Source organism: Pelobates fuscus, chromosome 12 (assembly GCF_036172605.1).
Source record: "Pelobates fuscus isolate aPelFus1 chromosome 12, aPelFus1.pri, whole genome shotgun sequence".
In the NCBI taxonomy this organism is placed as follows: Eukaryota; Metazoa; Chordata; class Amphibia; order Anura; family Pelobatidae; genus Pelobates; species Pelobates fuscus.
Window position 1 is genome coordinate 16548206 of NC_086328.1, and position 18451 is coordinate 16566656.

An 18451-nucleotide genomic window follows, 5' to 3' on the forward strand; every position below is an offset into this window, starting at 1 on the left:
TATAGCGGGGTTTGAAAAATCCTCTGATTCAGCTATTTTTCCCGTTCGGATGTTCTGAACTAAAGTGTGAAATTCCCGTCTCAATTCCCGGTTTATTGAAGAATGCAGAGCTGTCTGATATTTTCTTTCCCCCTCTCTGATTTCCTGTTTTTTGTACTACAACTCCCATAATCCTCAGTCAATGTTGGAATCACCAGGGCACCGTGATCTAACAACTGCCAGAAAAGTGAGGTTGTCACTCATTTTTTAATGGTACAGATTAGTTGGGTAACCCATTATTTATTAAAGGGACACTATAGTCACCAGAACAACCGCAGTTTAATGTAGTTGTTCTGGTGAGTATAATCAGTCCCTTCAGGCTTTTTGCAGTAAACACTGTCTTTTCAGAGAAATGCAGTGTTTACATTACAGCCTAGGGATACCTCCCCTGGGCACTCCTCAGATGGCTGCTAGAGGTTCTTCCTGGGGTAGTGCTGCACAGTGTGACTGCCATTCAGTGTTTCCACCCTCTGCATGGAGATGCTGAATTTTCCACGTAGAGATACATTGATTCAATTCATCTCTATGAGGAGATGCTGATTGGCCAGGGGTGTGTGTTACTTGTGCTGGCTTTGCAGCCTCCTTGACTATTTCACCCAATCCTATGGGAAAGCATTGTGATTGGCTCACATAATCACTTCTGATGATGACAGCCAAGCAGGCAATTCAGGGGCAGAGGCACAAGTAAGTTTTACTATATTTAGGGAGGCGTTGGGGTCTAGATGGTGGTTTTAACACTATAGGGTCAGGAATACATGTTTGTGTTTCCGACCCAATAGTGTTCCTTTAATAGAAAAAGACTCAATCCCTTTATTAGTGAGTACAGCTCCCATTATCATTGATCCTATAGACTGTAAGCTCGTTTGAGCAGGGTCCTCTTCAACCTATTGTTCCCGTAAGTTTATTTGTAATTGTCCTATCTATAGTTAAATCCTCCCTCTCACAATATTGTAAAGCGCTGGCGCTATATAAATGGCGATAATAATAATAATAATTAGTCACTAATTCTGCATGACCGATGCTCTAGTGTAGAGCATGAACACCAGGCTAGTTACAGTCGCTGGTTTATGATCTACTTTACAGGATATAAAAGGAACTGCACTCAATCCCATCAATCTGAGCCAAGGTGCTTAACTAAACCAGAACCAAGCACCAGGTTCCAATAGTAATAGTGTTAAATACAAAAAAAGGTTCAGGCACTTCTAGGTTCAGAGCAGACAAGTTTATTGGAACACACAGCAACATTTCGACCTTTACGGTCTTTTATTTATTTTTTATTTTTTTTTACATGATCTGTTCTACTACATATATTTCCAAGTTCAGAGAAACTGTTGCCAACTCCAGATACTTTTAGATGTCTTTGTGATAGAAACAGGCCTTCAAATCATAGGTAACCATAGGGATTTCATTAAATTACAGCGGCTAACAGCTGATCATGTTTTCTCATTATCCAAGTATTTTAATTTACTTTATGTCCACTGTGCACACATTTAGTCTGTTCATTAGCATTTGGATTACTATGATTAATTAATCCCATTAGCATGTATTTTTTTTCTCCAATATCTGCCTCCTTAATGGACAGCAAAGTATAAACACTATCTCAATTTATTATTTCCCAGTGCTGTAGTAATGTTAGAACTTATCTAAATCTCAGAAATGAAGTCTAGCAGGCGTCTCAGGATGAAAACCATGGATGCATTTATATGATCATTAAAGTAAGCCACATTTATATATTTGGCTTTACCGTTTAATTTAATGAATGCATTCTTTGGGGCAGCGTTTATACAGCCACTAATACACTGCAAAATATTCCGACTGAAAGATAGTTGTAGGACATTCACTGGTCAGCCTTCCTATATACAACGTTTGCATAATTTATGGGACATTTAACTGCAGAGTATGATGGTGTGTTTGGGGTTAGATCAGACAGATGGCTGGTAAGCTGAGATGGTGTTCACAGGCTTAGGATGAGAATGTGCTCTGACAGTTGACAAGCGTCTCTTGCTAAGTAGGTGTTAGATGGTCCCCTGTGTCTACAGTCCTTTATAGAATCTTTGGTGTGAGATTGGGTGTTTCATAAGAACCCAGCAGCCCTAGTACAATATCGTAAGTGTAAGCTGGACACTCGCAGAGCCGAATGTACAGCGATGGTCATACTTGCAAATTAGAGATGATGTGCAGTTGTGAATAGCTTTATAGGTGATCGTTATTATTTTAAAGGGAATCCTGCAATATACAAAAACCTAGTAACAAATTTGACAAAGAGCCTACGTTCGAGAAGAGCAGCAAGGCAAGGAAGTGGAGTCTGGTGACCGTGTTCAGAAAACATTAGTCTCAGTATGTGTACGACCAGGGTAGGACGGGTTATTATAGTTTAGTCTAGATGTGAATACATGTTTTTTTTTGTTGTTTTTTTTAATTCTCACTGCTTTGTGTTTTCTGCTCAGGAGTTTGCACTGGAGATAAAACAGTCAATAATTAGAGTCCTTTATGATGTGGGATGTAAGCCCAGTAGTGTTTGTGCACAGATGTGGCTCACACACTTTTCCAGCCACGCGCACACTCCAGAATTGTGAGTTATGCCCCTTTAATGCTGAGGCCCACTCAAGTTTCCATACATTTGTGATGAGACTGGGAATTCATCATTCTTATCTGGAGAGAGAGAGAAAATCTGTACTAAGGCTGACGGCCAATCCATGCACCAGAACTGCCGATTGCATAGACTGAGCCGCAATGTGCTTTCTCTTGTGGTCTCCCTGCAGCATGTTCTTTGTAATGCCAATGTGTAAGCCCACCATCCTGCACTGTAATGTCATATGAGAGGCAGAGCTTCCACTGGACCTATGAACAGATTGTTCAGTGTGTATAAAGATGTAGAAATAGCTACTTGGCAAATTAATAGAAGCCACCTAGCAGCTGCTGTTAACTTGCCAAGTAGTTTCATTCATGGTTTTTGAAGTAGTGTCTACTGTATATTATTGTGGTGTGTAAGATATGCTTATGATGGTAGGTTTCTCTGAGATGTCTACAACCTAGAACAAACATTAAACATTAATTTTGCAGATCAGTTCTGTAGGAGGAAAGAATAAAAATGTATGTTAGGGATGTTACGATATCTCTGTATTGTACTCACTTCCTTCTATTTTGAACTATTAACTATAAATCCAGTATTGCCAAATCTAGATGAGGTTGTGCATGTTATTTATTATCCTTGTGCTTTACCTATTACAACACCAACCTTTCTTTTTTCAAAGCGGAACAGTCACAATTGAATGTTTGGCACATTCTAATATACAATTTAAAGACAGCTGTTAAAGTCCTGTAAAGGCACAGCAGAGCATTTAATGCAAATATCTGAATATCCCATGATTCCTTGCATGCAGCTTTGAGCAGGATTTGTTCAGCAGGGATGTATGGCTAGGACTGTATAAACAAAGTAATTTAACTCCTAAATGACAGTGAATTGAGCAGTGAGAGTGCAGGGGAATGATCTATACACCAAAATTGCCATCATTTACCTAAAGTGGTTTTGGTGACTATAGTGTCCCTTTAACCCTGCAATGTAAACATTGCAGTTTCTCAAAAACTACAATGTTTTACATTGCAGGGTTACAATGACAGGATCACTGAACCCAGACCACTTTATTGAGATAAAATAGGCCTGGGCGACTTTAGTGGTCCTTTAACGGGACAGGCCAAACTGGAGTTTACGCATCCTGGTTTGGTTTGCTTTTATTTGTTCTAATAATCCACTAAATACTTGCAAAAAACAATGCATTTAAATTAAAATCTATAAAATAAGGATTATAAAACTAATACAAAAGCTGTTCCTGTTTGAAATTCGTGGTTTTACTATAAATCTTCAGAACTCTGGCCTGCCCAATCCTTTAAGTGACTAAGATAACTTTATTATGGTTTCTGGTCTTATCCCATAATTTCACCCATTGTATTTTCTCCTCCCCGTTATTCATTTACAAAAACCCAGAATTACACTTTATTCATGATGGTCTAAAGCCACCAATCCATTTGAAGCTATTGGGGAGATGTATCAAAGTTGTATGATCCCCATGAAAACCAATTAATTTGCAAGGAACATATTAATGATGACAACTCCACTGTTAAAATCATGCATCACTTTTTAAATCCCAAAGTTTGATCAATAAATCTCACCCATTGTGTTTTGTTTGTCTTTGGTTTAAATTCAGAAAAATAACAAAAAATCTATTGGCAACCCTTGTGGACTTAGCATGATATGAGTGAGTTTAAATATTTCAAATGACTTTAGTTTTTTTTATATTGGCATTAATTGTGTTTACACCATCAGTGCTGTAGCCAGTGAGTTGTGGTTGTCTGCACCATGCCTACTTTAGTGAGAGAGCTTTGGTTTTGTGCCCTCCACTGATTACATATCAATGCAAGCCACCAGCTGGGTTGCAGTCAATGACTATTAGTCACTTAAGCAGCCGGCATGCTTTAGCACAAGGGATACAGTGGCATGCACCTTTAAAGGAGAGTGTCATTTAAACTTCCAGACTACATTACAAACATTATATGTTTGCAAATCCTCTGTACTAGATCGGTTATTGAATGTTTATTTCACATTTATATCCTAAACAGTGCAGTGAATTCTAGCAATTGATGTAATCTTGCAAATCACTGCTACTTTAACAGAGAGCTGGAATGAAATAGATTTTGTCTTTGTGATAAAGTGACACAAATAAACAGATAACATATTCTTACAATGATTGTTTCAAAGTAAATTGGCCAGTTTGAAACATGATATCAAAAAGATCAAACTTGCAAAATCAGCATTTTCTCCTTAAAGGAACACCATCGGGTCAAGAACAAAAACATGTATTCCTGACTCTATTTTGTAAAAAAAACACACCATTTAGATGACTTGCCCCTTCCCCCCTTGTTTATCCCTTAAAAGGTAACAAAACTCATCTCCAGCACTGCATGGGTCTGCTGGCGCCCCGATCCGCCTCCTTGCCGACATCAAAATGTATTATTTCAGCCAATTGAATCCATACATCTCTATAAGAAGAACTTAGTGTCTCCATGCAGAGTGCAGAGTTATTTGGTTGTGATCTAAATCGTTTAAAGGGAAACTATTGTCACCTGAACAACTTTAGCTTAATGAAGCCGTTTTGGTGTATTGAACATGCCCCTGCAGCCTCACTGCTCAATCCTCTGCCATTTAGGAGTTAAATCCCTTTGTTTATGAACCCTAGTCACACCTCCCTGCATGTGACTTGCACGGCCTTCCATAAACACTTCCTGTAAAGAGAGCCCAATTTAGGCTTTCTTTATTGCAAGTTCTGTTTAATTAAGATTTTTTTTTTATCCCCTACTATGTTAATAGCTTGCTAGACCCTGCAAGAGCCTCCTGTATGTGATTAAAGTTCAATTTAGAGATTGAGATACAATTGTTTAAGGTAAATTACATCTGTTTGAAAGTGAAAGCAGTTTTTTTTCATGCAGGCTCTGACAATCATAGCCAGGGGAGGTGTGGCTAGGGCTGCATAAACAGAAACAAAGTGATTTAACTCCTAAATGACAGTGAATTGAGCAGTGAAATTGCAAGGGAATGATCTATACACTAAAACTGCTTTATTTAGCTAAAGTAATTTAGGGGACTATAGTGTTACTTTAAAGGAACATGACATCCACAAAATGTTTTTTCAGCATTTTTTTAATTTATTTTTTGTTTTGTTTTTTATAGAGGTATATGGGGGAGCTTGCAAAGCTGCCTACCTGCTGACTGCAGCCTTTGCATGTCCTCCCCTCTTTACTTAGCATAGCCTTACAGTGCCGGGGAATACCCCAATCATAGACTTTGCTAAAACCATGAGCACGTACACGTGCACACTATCACAACTTTCCTGTGCTCCTCCATGATCTGTAATACAGCTCTTCGAGAAGGGGTGAAGGCAGAGACACCCTCTAGCTTGGCCTTCCTGCCACTGCCGTCAGCTCTGTGTGGAGCCAGTGGACAGTCTGAGTGACAGCCAAGGAGGTGTCGAAATCTTCACATCTATAAAAATGACCGTCTCCAGTCACATGGAGGACGTCCGGAAGCTAAGGTGCTTTATGTATCTGCAGTGTTCCTTTAGCGTTTAATAAGATCATTTTTTAACCAAGAACCAAAATGGGAATAATGTGATTGTTTTAAGGAAATCTCAGTGGGAGGGAATGTATGTTTCACTTTATTGTAAGAAATGGCGTTTTCACACATTGTTCTGTTGAACACACTTGGTGGTCAGTTTTATAATAAAATTAATGACTTTCTCAAACTGTCACAAGACTGCTTTAATGACTAAATATACCATCATCTGAAAGGAACCGGATTGTATTTTCTGTAATTATTTTCTAAAACGACTAGATATGTGCTTTTTGTTTTTTCCAATTCAGACAAATAGAAGGGGAACTTGATGTCATTTGGGAATCGACAACCCATGAAAATGAACATCTAAAGGCTCTTTTACAGAAGGCTATGAAGCAGAGCAAATCAAAACCCATCAATGCCTCTCAGGTCTTTGCTCCGCACTCGGAACAGGAGTACAGCTTTGGCTACTGCGATGTCAATTCCTCGTCCCATGCAAGAGACTCCGTCCAATAGACTGTTCCGAAAAATACGAAGTGGAACATTTCACCTCTCCAGTGGCCAATCTCTGCATTCTGATCATCTGAAGCAGGGCTGCCCAAAAGGTAGATCCCCAAAACTACAACTCCCACGATTCTTTGCATGCCTTTAAAATCACAAACCATCCTGGAAGCTGTAGTTTTAGAACATCTGGGGACCTACCTTTTGGGTACCCCTGTTCTAAAGAATACAATTGTAATGTTGTGTTTTGCTATGCACCTCAAGCGATCTACATACGAGTCTTATCTTATGCTGCACCCTATATATACATAGTAATATTGAATGTTAATATTGCACATGCCAAATGTAAATAGAATAGTGAAATCACATTCAGGATCTTTACAGGGTGAATGATGCTCATCACCCATCACCGTCTTTAGTTACCCGATGTTTACGGTATTAGTGAAACCGATTTAGAAAAAACATGAATGTCAATCAAAGACTGATGTAGACTTATCAGAGATCCCTAAAGTGCCAGACACCTTTTAAACGGCTATGGCAGTATTTGCACAAACTCTCCATTTCAGGCCTGGCTGTTTAGTTTGTTTTAGCTTTAAATGAGCTGCTGTATCAGTATTGCACACACCGTTTGCTAAGCCCAAAATACATAATAGAAATATATATATATATATATATATATATATACTAAAGGATATTCATGTTAAAAAGTGTCGCCCATCATCATACCTTAATGCTACTGTGCCATATATAATTTTGTTAAAATTCCTGTGACCTTTTTAAAGGTTACAATTTCTGGAAGGGGAACAAAAGTGTACACAACGACGAAATATACTAACATCAGATTTTAGCTGATATTTGAAGGCAATAAAGTCAGCAACTACCAGGACCATAACACACTGCGGTGTGTTTAGATACTAGTGTAACCTAGGCTTTTTGACTGGTATTCACTGTGAACAGGTAACCCTTACATGGGTCAATAATTGCTTTAATTTTGGTAATTAAATAATGTTCTGATAATTCTAGAGAAGGCCGCCAAAAGATTTTATTTACTCTGTCCTCCGATGGAATCCTGGAGGTAATTTGCCCCCGCCGCACGTCCATTCTAAAAGTCGCTACGTGAAGCCAAAGGAATGTTTCCGTGCTTCAAACAGACAAATGCAAATGATCAGAATAAACGTCATTAAAATGCAATCCTGTAATTGTTCTGCATGAAAATGCTGCAATCTAGCTGCTTTCGCTTAACATATCCGTTTCTGAAATTTTATGTCAATCAAACGAAGTGCAATACTGTAAACAATGTAAGATGGTATTTTTGCACATAAAATAGAAAATGGCTTTATATATTAGGTTGCTCATTTGTTAAATTGCATATTTATTTTGGAATTTGTTCAATATAAATTATGCTGTCATTAATTTGAATGTTTTTTTTTTTTATTTTTATTATTATTTAAACATGACATATTTTCCATATTTGTGTGTGGCTCTTTTTTAACACAATGTGTTTTATTTATTGTATGGTTATTGACAGATACAGTAGTGTTTCTACTTGGTTTCTATATTTTAATATAAATGATGCTAAAAATAATATAGCATTGAAGGTGTACTATTATAGCTGTTAAGGTGAAGGCACATAGTACATATTTTTGTATTATCAGTCCACACTTGCAATGCAGAAATATACACATGATATGATATAGGCTAATAATATGTATTCTTCATTACAATAATCCCAAAGCTAGCATAGAATGTACTGCGGTCTTGTATCAAGATTCGTCACCTTGTGTATCTAGTATTCAGTAATATTGATTGTTATCCACACATAACCGCTAATGTCTGACCGGCTATATCATGATAATGTGTGTATTTAAAGGGACACAGTAAGCACTTTAGCCATTACAGGTCATTGTAGTGACTAAATTGAACAGAATCTGTGAGCATCGTCCCCAACAATGGTGCTTAGTGTGCCCCTTTAATTGTGTCAGGGACCACAAACAGTCCTGCGGAAACAGATAGCCCCCCTGGGCACCCCCTTATATCCTGGAATATGGGACCTCGGAAACTAGAAGTTTACTAATAGTAATTGGTAAATCCACTAATTTAATGCATATTTATTAATGTGTGTATTTTGTTAATCCAACATTGTTACTATCAAGCTCCAACCAAATCATTTATATTTTTAATTTCTATTACCACTCGAGATGCACCCTACATTGAGTGGTACAATCGCAGACAGAAGCCATTTTTTTAAAATTAATCTCATTATTTCAAAATCCACAGGAATTTTTCTTTTTATCATGCATTATAATGATGACTTTAAAATAAACTCCTTTAACTCGGCCATAGAGTTCTATAAATTTCATTCAGTATGACGTTTTCACAAACCTTTGGAACAGGACGAAACGTCAATTGCTAAGTATTGTATTGATTTAGCTGGAGGAAAAGAAAGATCTATGTCTGGCATCATCCAAAACACTTAACAGAGCAAGACACACGGGTAAGTTCATTTTTATTAAACTCTATAAATATCGCTTTGAAATAGAACTGTACTGTATTTATAAAGTAAACTCCATCGTAATTACATTGTTCACAGTCACAGTTTTGATCTACCTTCCTTTTTAGAATGACTCATGGAGATGAATACATTTCAAATTAGATTTATTCATCTGAATGTCTCTCTAACAGCAAATATGCTTTTTCTACAGTGATATATTCTCCAAGTGGCAATATAGCAACAATCGGCATAGGTGAGGTTTATTTGGACTTTACACTCTTAACGCAGCAGGGGTCATGCAGTGGCGGGTGGTGAAGTTTTAAGATGGAGGAGCCAGGGCGCCAGAATCCACCCTCCGCATTTGATTCCACCCTTCTCTCTGGAAAACCTGTCTTCTAATCGTTTGGACTCCTAAAATATTAAATTAGCTGTAACAAAAAAAACAACACTTTTGAATATGCACATTACAAAGACATTTGAGTAGCATATCCCTGGCATTGAAAGGGTTCAAAGTTATAATTTATGTATTTGCAGGAAATGTCTTCGATTCCGTTAAACTATTCCTGTTCTGATACAATAAATGATGACAATATATGAAATTATTAGTTAGCAGGACAGAAAAATTAAATTGATAAAAGAAGACTTGAGGACACAGGACAATACAAACATGGAACTGTACCTGGAAACCTGGAGTAGTGGCTGAAGAAAGGCTCTTGTGTGAGCCGAAATGTTGCCGTTCTACTCTAATAAAGTCTGCATTTTGGACATCCTATGTGTGCCCGGATATCTGTACATTTGTTATATTTTAAGGGATTAGTAGTCTTCCTGGTTCATGTGGCACCACACTGTGGATCGTCGTAGGTGAGTCTGGGGGAAACATTTACAAAAGGCACACAGTGCTTTCAGTATTCTGAGGAAGGCACACAGTACTTTCAGTATTCTGAGGAAGGCACACAGTGCTTTCAGTATTCTGAGGAAGGCACCAGGGCCGGATTAACATAGGGGCTGATGGAGCTGCAGCTCCAGGCCCAGGCCCATGGAATAGGCCCATTGGTTTAAAAAAAAATTTTACAATTTTTTTTACATTTTCTTTTTACACACTACTCTTAGGGTTGCCAGGTATTTCTCATGTATTTCTTAGGTATTTGAGGCTGCCTACCGGCAATACAAATGTCGGTCTCAGTATAAACATAGATTATTCTGCAATACCAGCACCGGCCAGTAGGGGGTCGCTGTTTGTGTGGAGAGAGGCAGTGATAAGAAGTTACGGCATCTCCCTCCCTGCCTCTCTCTACTCACTGATCCGCGGGCGAGTAGCTCTGCACAGAGAGTCCAGACTGCAGCTCCGAGACATGGGGACGCTGAGACATTGGGACGCTGGGGAACATGGGGACCCTGAGCATGCACGTCCGCAGGAATTTTTCCGTGGAGGGGGTGCATAATTGTAATGACATCCATGCTTGGCCCCTTTTTGACAGTGTCATGAAAGGGAAGGAGCATAGTCATTTTCACATAAAGCAAGGATGAATGGCGTTTTCACAACTATGGTGTCAGGAATATATGTTTGTATTCCTGACACTATAGCGTTCCTTTCATCAAATTACAGGAACATTCTGGTCACCATAACAACTTTATCTAAATGAAAATGCTGTGATGCAAGGAGGCCCCTGGGTGCTCTTTCTTTGAAGGGGTGAAACCGCTCTCAAATGGTTTACCCCAAAGGCTTCCTTCAGCTCCAGATCTCCAGGTCGCTCAGTGGTATTCGACTTCTGAAACAGAGTGTCAGGAAGTGCAGATTGACGTTGGGCATGGGTGCCGCTGATTGGCTAGAGTGGTCAGCTGACACTCTAAGCCAATCGCTAGTTCCCGATTCATAAAAAAGTTTGACGGTTTTATAAATGGGGATCTACTGATTGGCTTAGTGTGCTAGCTGACCCATCTAGCCAATCAGCGGCACCCCTACCCAGCGACCCTCTGTGTTTCCTGACACTCAGTAAATAAAAGTGAACACATTAACACTGATATTGTTTGTTTTTACCTGGGGAGATGAGAAGGTCCAAAGTTTCCCTGCCAGGCCCAGGTACAAACGCCTTATGATGTGGTGTCCAGAATGAAGTGCTCCAATCTCATTTTATTCTCCTTCATTTGACACAGTCTTCTTTGTCTTCTGAGGCTCCTTCTGCTCCTTTACCTTTCTGCTACTTTCTGCTTATTTTGCGCCCTTCTGCTCCTTTCTCTTTCTGATCCCTTTCTGCTCCTTGATGGCTCTTCCTGCTCCTTGATGGCCCTTCCTGCTTCTTGCAGACCCTTCCTGCTTCTTTCTGCCCCTTCCAGCTTCTTGCAGCCCTTTGCTGATCCTTTCTGTTCCTTCTGATTCTTCCTGCCTCTTCCTGCTCCTTGCTGCCCCTTCCTGCTCCTTGCTGCCCCTTCCTGCTCCTTGCAGACCCTTCCTGCTCCTTGCAGACCCTTCCTACTCCTTTCTGCCCCTTCTTTATCCTTGCTGCCCCTTCCTACTCCTAGCAGACCCTTACTACTCCTAGCAGACCCCTCCTGCCCCTTGCAGACCCTTTCTACTCCTTGCTGACCCCGCCTGCTCCATGCTGACCCTTCCTACTCCTTGCAGACCCTTTCTACTCCTTGCTGACCCCGCCTGCTCCATGCTGCCCCTTCCTGCTCCTTGCAGACCCTTCCTGCTCCCTCTTCCTACTCCTTGCTGCCCCTTCCTACTCCTTGCTGCCCCTTCCTGCTCCTTGCTGCCCCTTCCTGCTCCTTGCTGCCTCGTCCTACTCCTTGCTGACCCCTCTTGCTCCTTGCAGACCCTTCCTACTCCTTGGTGACCCCTCCTGCTCCTTGTAGATCGTCCCTACCCCTTCCTGCTGCCCCTTCCTATTCCTTGCTAATCCCTCCTGCCTCTTGCAGACCCTTTCTACTCCTTGCTGACCCTTCCTGCTCCTTCCTGACCCCTCCTGCTCCTTGCTGCTCCTTCTACTTTACCCTCCTGCTCCTTGAAAACTTTTCAACTCCTTCCTGCTTCTTGCTGCCCCTTTCTATTCCTTGCTGACCCCTCCTGCCCCTTGCAGTGCCTTTCTGCTCCTTCTACTTTACCTTCCTCTATGCGGTCTCCCCCACCCCCATCCCTCACTTACCTCTGTAGGCTGCCTCTGTGCTGCTCCCCTGCGGTTTCAGTCATGAGAGAGAGGCAGGGATAAGCTGTAGCTTCCTGCCTTTCTCCATTCACTTTCTCCATTCTCCACCTACTGGCCAGCGCTGGTATTGCACTGTATTCTCACACTAAAACGAAAAATAGCAGCACAAGCTGAAAAATCCGGGGGGGGGGGGGGAGTACCCCTTTTTACCCCCCCCCCCCCATTCGGACGCCCATGACCCTGAGACACTAGGGACACAGTGGCCCCTAGTCTGTGTCCCCATGTCTCCCAGCCGCTGTCCCTAGTGGCTCTGTGGCCCCATGTCTCTGTGTCCCCTAGTGTCCTAGTGACATCAAGACACTGGGAGACATGAGGACACAGACTATAAGGGACACTGGGAGACATGGGGATATAAACAATAGGGGACACTGGGCGACATGGGGACACAGAGGCATGGAGACACAGGGAGACATGGGGACACTGGGCGACTTTGAGACATAGGAGACATGGCAGTGTCCCCATGTCTCCCAGCCAGTGTCCCTAGTATCTCAGTATCCCCATGTGTCCCTGGTGTCTCTCAGTGTCTGTAGTGTGCCAGTGTCCCTAGTGTCTCAGTGTTCCCTAGACTCCCAAAGTCCCCTAGTCTCCCAATGTCTCTGTGTCCCCATGTCTCCTAGTGTCTCAGTGTCCCCTAGTATAAAAGAAAAAATCTCAGGCACTCACTGTGATAGATTTAGGCAGGTTTATTGGACACCGCAACGTTTCGACCTGTACCCAGGTCATTATCAAGTCTCCAATGTCCCCTATGTATCAGTGTCCCCTATGTATCAGTGTCTCAGTGCCCCATGTCTCTCTGTGCCCGTAGTGTCTCTGTGCCCATAGTGTCTGTGTCCCCTAGTATAAAATAAAAAAATCTCAGGCACTCACTGTGATAGCTTTAAGCAGGTTTATTGGACACCGCAACATTTTGACCTGTACCCAGGTTTTTATCAAGTCTCCAGTGTTCCCTATATATCACAGTGTCTCAGTGCCCCATGTCTCCCCGTGTCCCCTCGTGTCTGTCACCCAGTGTCCCCAAGAGTCTCAGATTTCCCAGGTCTCCCAGTGTTCCCTAGTATCTGTGTCCCCATGTCTCCCAGTGTCCCAATGTCTCTCAATGTCCCCTAGTGACATGGGGACACTGGGAGACTTGAGGACACAAACACTAAGGGACTGGGAGACATAGGGACACAGACATTCCCCCTTTTTGTGTATGTTCGCCCTTTCGGACGTTCTGGTTATGTGATTTGTGTCAGTAACCCACCCTTTTACCGCATCCATAGACTTCCTGCTTTACTGGACACTGCTGTTAGGGGGTATGGGTTTACTTGAAAGCATGAGATTAGCAAAGGGTATGTGTTTTCTTATAATTGCATCCTATGAGTTTCCCTACAGCATCATCTCCATCAGATACATGACGCTTAGGAGGTAGGACTGTTCTAGTGTTTTTGGTCAATAAGATTTTGTAATTAGGCCCATCATAATTATCAGCACCAGGCCCACTGGGCTCTTAATCCGGCCCTGGAAGGCACACAGTGCTTTCAGTATTCTGAGGAAGGCACACAGTGCTTTCAGTATTCTGAGGAAGGCACACAGTGCTTTCAGTATTCTGAGGAAGGCACACAGTGCTTTCAGTATTCTGAGGAAGGCACACAGTGCTTTCAGTATTCTGAGGAAGGCACACAGTACTTTCAGTATTCTGAGGAAGGCACACAGTACTTTCAGTATTCTGAGGAAGGGGCACAGTACTTTCTGTATTCTGAGGAAGGGGCACAGTGCTTTCAGTATTCTGAGGAATGCACACAGTGCTTTCAGTATTCTGAGGAAGGGGCACAGTGCTTTCAGTATTCTGAGGAATGCACACAGTGCTTTCAGTATTCTGAGGAAGGGGCACAGTGCTTTCAGTATTCTGAGGAAGGCACACAGTGCTTTCAGTATTCTGAGGAAGGCACACAGTGCTTTCAGTATTCTGAGGAAGGCACACAGTGCTTTCAGTATTCTGAGGAAGGCACACATTACTTTCAGTATTCTGAGGAAGGCACACAGTGCTTTCAGTATTCTGAGGAAGGCACACAGTGCTTTCAGTATTCTGAGGAAGGCACACAGTGCTTTCAGTATTCTGAGGAAGGCACACAGTGCTTTCAGTATTCTGAGGAAGGCACACAGTGCTTTCAGTATTCTGAGGAAGGCACAGTGCTTTCAGTATTCTGAGGAAGGCACACATTACTTTCAGTATTCTGAGGAAGGCACACAGTACTTTCAGTATTCTGAGGAAGGCACACATTACTTTCAGTATTCTGAGGAAGGCACACAGTACTTTCTGTATTCTGAGGAAGGGGCACAGTGCTTTCAGTATTCTGAGGAAGGGGCACAGTACTTTCTGTATTCTGAGGAAGGGGCACAGTGCTTTCAGTATTCTGAGGAATGCACACAGTGCTTTCAGTATTCTGAGGAAGGCACACAGTGCTTTCAGTATTCTGAGGAAGGCACACAGTGCTTTCAGTATTCTGAGGAAGGCACACAGTGCTTTCAGTATTCTGAGGAAGGCACACAGTGCTTTCAGTATTCTGAGGAAGGCACACAGTACTTTCAGAATTCTGAGGAAGGCACACAGTACTTTCAGTATTCTTAGGAAGGCACACAGTGCTTTCAGTATTCTGAGGAAGGCACAGTGCTTTCAGTATTCTGAGGAAGGCACACATTACTTTCAGTATTCTGAGGAAGGCACACAGTACTTTCAGTATTCTGAGGAAGGCACACATTACTTTCAGTATTCTGAGGAAGGCACACAGTGCTTTCTGTATTCTGAGGAAGGCACACAGTACTTTCAGTATTCTGAGGAAGGCACACAGTGCTTTCTGTATTCTGAGGAAGGCACACATTACTTTCAGTATTCTGAGGAAGGCACACATTACTTTCAGTATTCTGAGGAAGGCACACAGTGCTTTCAGTATTCTGAGGAAGGCACACAGTGCTTTCAGTATTCTGAGGAAGGCACACAGTACTTTCAGAATTCTGAGGAAGGCACACAGTACTTTCAGTATTCTTAGGAAGGCACACAGTGCTTTCAGTATTCTGAGGAAGGCACAGTGCTTTCAGTATTCTGAGGAAGGCACACATTACTTTCAGTATTCTGAGGAAGGCACACAGTACTTTCAGTATTCTGAGGAAGGCACACATTACTTTCAGTATTCTGAGGAAGGCACACAGTGCTTTCTGTATTCTGAGGAAGGCACACAGTACTTTCAGTATTCTGAGGAAGGCACACAGTGCTTTCTGTATTCTGAGGAAGGCACACAGTGCTTTCTGTATTCTGAGGAAGGCACACAGTGCTTTCAGTATTCTGAGGAAGGCACACATTACTTTCAGTATTCTGAGGAAGGCACACATTACTTTCAGTATTCTGAGGAAGGCACACAGTACTTTCAGTATTCTGAGGAAGGCACACAGTGCTTTCAGTATTCTGAGGAAGGCACACAGTGCTTTCAGTATTCTGAGGAATGCACACATTGCTTTCAGTATTCTGAGGAAGGCACACATTACTTTCAGTATTCTGAGGAAGGCACACAGTACTTTCAGTATTCTGAGGAAGGCACACAGTACTTTCAGTATTCTGAGGAAGGCACACAGTGCTTTCAGTATTCTGAGGAAGGCACACAGTGCTTTCAGTATTCTGAGGAAGGCACACAGTGCTTTCAGTATTCTGAGGAAGGCACACAGTGCTTTCAGTATTCTGAGGAAGGCACACAGTGCTTTCAGTATTCTGAGGAAGGCACACAGTGCTTTCAGTATTCTGAGGAAGGCACACAGTGCTTTCAGTATTCTGAGGAAGGCACACATTACTTTCAGTATTCTGAGGAAGGCACACAGTACTTTCAGTATTCTGAGGAAGGCACACAGTGCTTTCAGTATTCTGAGGAAGGCACACAGTACTTTCAGTATTCTGAGGAAGGCACACAGTACTTTCAGTATTCTGAGGAAGGCACACAGTGCTTTCAGTATTCTGAGGAAGGCACACAGTGCTTTCAGTATTCTGAGGAAGGCACACAGTGCTTTCAGTATTCTGAGGAAGGCACACAGTGCTTTCAGTATTCTGAGGAAGGCACACAGTGCTTTCAGTATTCTGAGGAAGGCACACAGTGCTTTCTGTATTCTGAGGAAGGCACACAGTGCTTTCAGTATTCTGAGGAAGGCACACAGTGCTTTCAGTATTCTGAGGAAGGCACACAGTGCTTTCAGTATTCTGAGGAAGGGGCACAGTGCTTTCAGTATTCTGAGGAAGGGGCACAGTGCTTTCAGTATTCTGAGGAAGGCGCACAGTGCTTTCAGTATTCTGAGGAAGGCGCACAGTGCTTTCAGTATTCTGAGGAAGGCACACAGTGCTTTCAGTATTCTGAGGAAGGCACACAGTGCTTTCAGTATTCTGAGGAAGGCACACAGTACTTTCAGTATTCTGAGGAAGGCACACAGTACTTTCAGTATTCTGAGGAAGGCACACAGTACTTTCAGTATTCTGAGGAAGGCACACAGTACTTTCAGTATTCTGAGGAAGGCACACAGTGCTTTCAGTATTCTGAGGAAGGGGCACAGTACTTTCAGTATTCTGAGGAAGGCACACAGTGCTTTCAGTATTCTGAGGAAGGCACACAGTGCTTTCAGTATTCTGAGGAAGGCACACAGTACTTTCAGTATTCTGAGGAAGGCACACAGTACTTTCAGTATTCTTAGGAAGGCACACAGTGCTTTCAGTATTCTGAGGAAGGCACAGTGCTTTCAGTATTCTGAGGAAGGCACACATTACTTTCAGTATTCTGAGGAAGGCACACAGTACTTTCAGTATTCTGAGGAAGGCACACATTACTTTCAGTATTCTGAGGAAGGCACACAGTGCTTTCAGTATTCTGAGGAAGGCACACAGTACTTTCAGTATTCTGAGGAAGGCACACAGTACTTTCAGTATTCTGAGGAAGGCACACAGTACTTTCAGTATTCTGAGGAAGGCACACAGTACTTTCAGTATTCTGAGGAAGGCACACAGTACTTTCAGTATTCTGAGGAAGGCACACAGTACTTTCAGTATTCTGAGGAAGGCACACATTACTTTCAGTATTCTGAGGAAGGCACACAGTGCTTTCAGTATTCTGAGGAAGGCACACAGTGCTTTCAGTATTCTGAGGAAGGCACACAGTGCTTTCAGTATTCTGAGGAAGGCACACAGTGCTTTCAGTATTCTGAGGAAGGCACACAATGCTTTCAGTATTCCGAGGAAGGCACACAGTGCTTTCAGTATTCTAAGGAAGGCACACAGTGCTTTCAGTATTCTGAGGAAGGCACACAGTGCTTTCAGTATTCTGAGGAAGGCACACAGTGCTTTCAGTATTCTGAGGAAGGCACACAGTACTTTCAGTATTCTGAGTAAGGCACTCAGTGCTTTCAGTATTCTGAGGAAGGCACACAGTACTTTCAGTATTCTGAGGAAGGGGCACAGTGCTTTCTGTATTCTGAGGAAGGCACACAGTGCTTTCTGTATTCTGAGGAAGGCACACAGTGCTTTCAGTATTCTGAGGAAGGGGCACACAGTGCTTTCAGTATTCTGAGGAAGGGGCACACAATGCTTTCAGTATTCCGAGGAAGGCACACAGTGCTTTCAGTATTCTGAGGAAGGCACACAGTGCTTTCAGTATTCTGAGGAAGGCACACAGTGCTTTCAGTATTCTGAGGAAGGCACTCAGTGCTTTCAGTATTCTGAGGAAGGCACACAGTGCTTTCAGTATTCTGAGGAAGGGGCACAGTGCTTTCTGTATTCTGAGGAAGGCACACAGTGCTTTCTGTATTCTGAGGAAGGCACACAGTGCTTTCAGTATTCTGAGGAAGGGGCACACAGTGCTTTCAGTATTCTGAGGAAGGCACAGTGCTTTCAGTATTCTGAGGAAGGCACACAGTGCTTTCAGTATTCTGAGGAAGGCACACAGTGCTTTCAGTATTCTGAGGAAGGCACACAGTGCTTTCAGTATTCTGAGGAAGGCACACAGTGCTTTCAGTATTCTGAGGAAGGCACACAGTGCTTTCAGTATTCTGAGGAAGGCACACAGTGCTTTCAGTATTCTGAGGAAGGCACACAGTGCTTTC

At 42.3% G+C, this 18451-nt stretch overlaps 1 protein-coding gene across 1 annotated transcript in view; it reads left to right on the forward strand.

Moving 5' to 3' along the window:
* The window catches only part of CEP89 (centrosomal protein 89), a 96341-nt gene extending 88331 nt beyond the window's left edge, over positions 1-8010 (forward strand). Inside the window, exon 19 of the mRNA XM_063438469.1 lies at positions 6454-8010. Within this exon, the coding sequence (XP_063294539.1) occupies positions 6454-6661 (208 nt within the window). The 3' untranslated portion in view covers positions 6662-8010. The remainder of the gene's footprint in view (positions 1-6453) is intronic.
* Positions 8011-18451: the final 10441 nt, after the last annotated feature.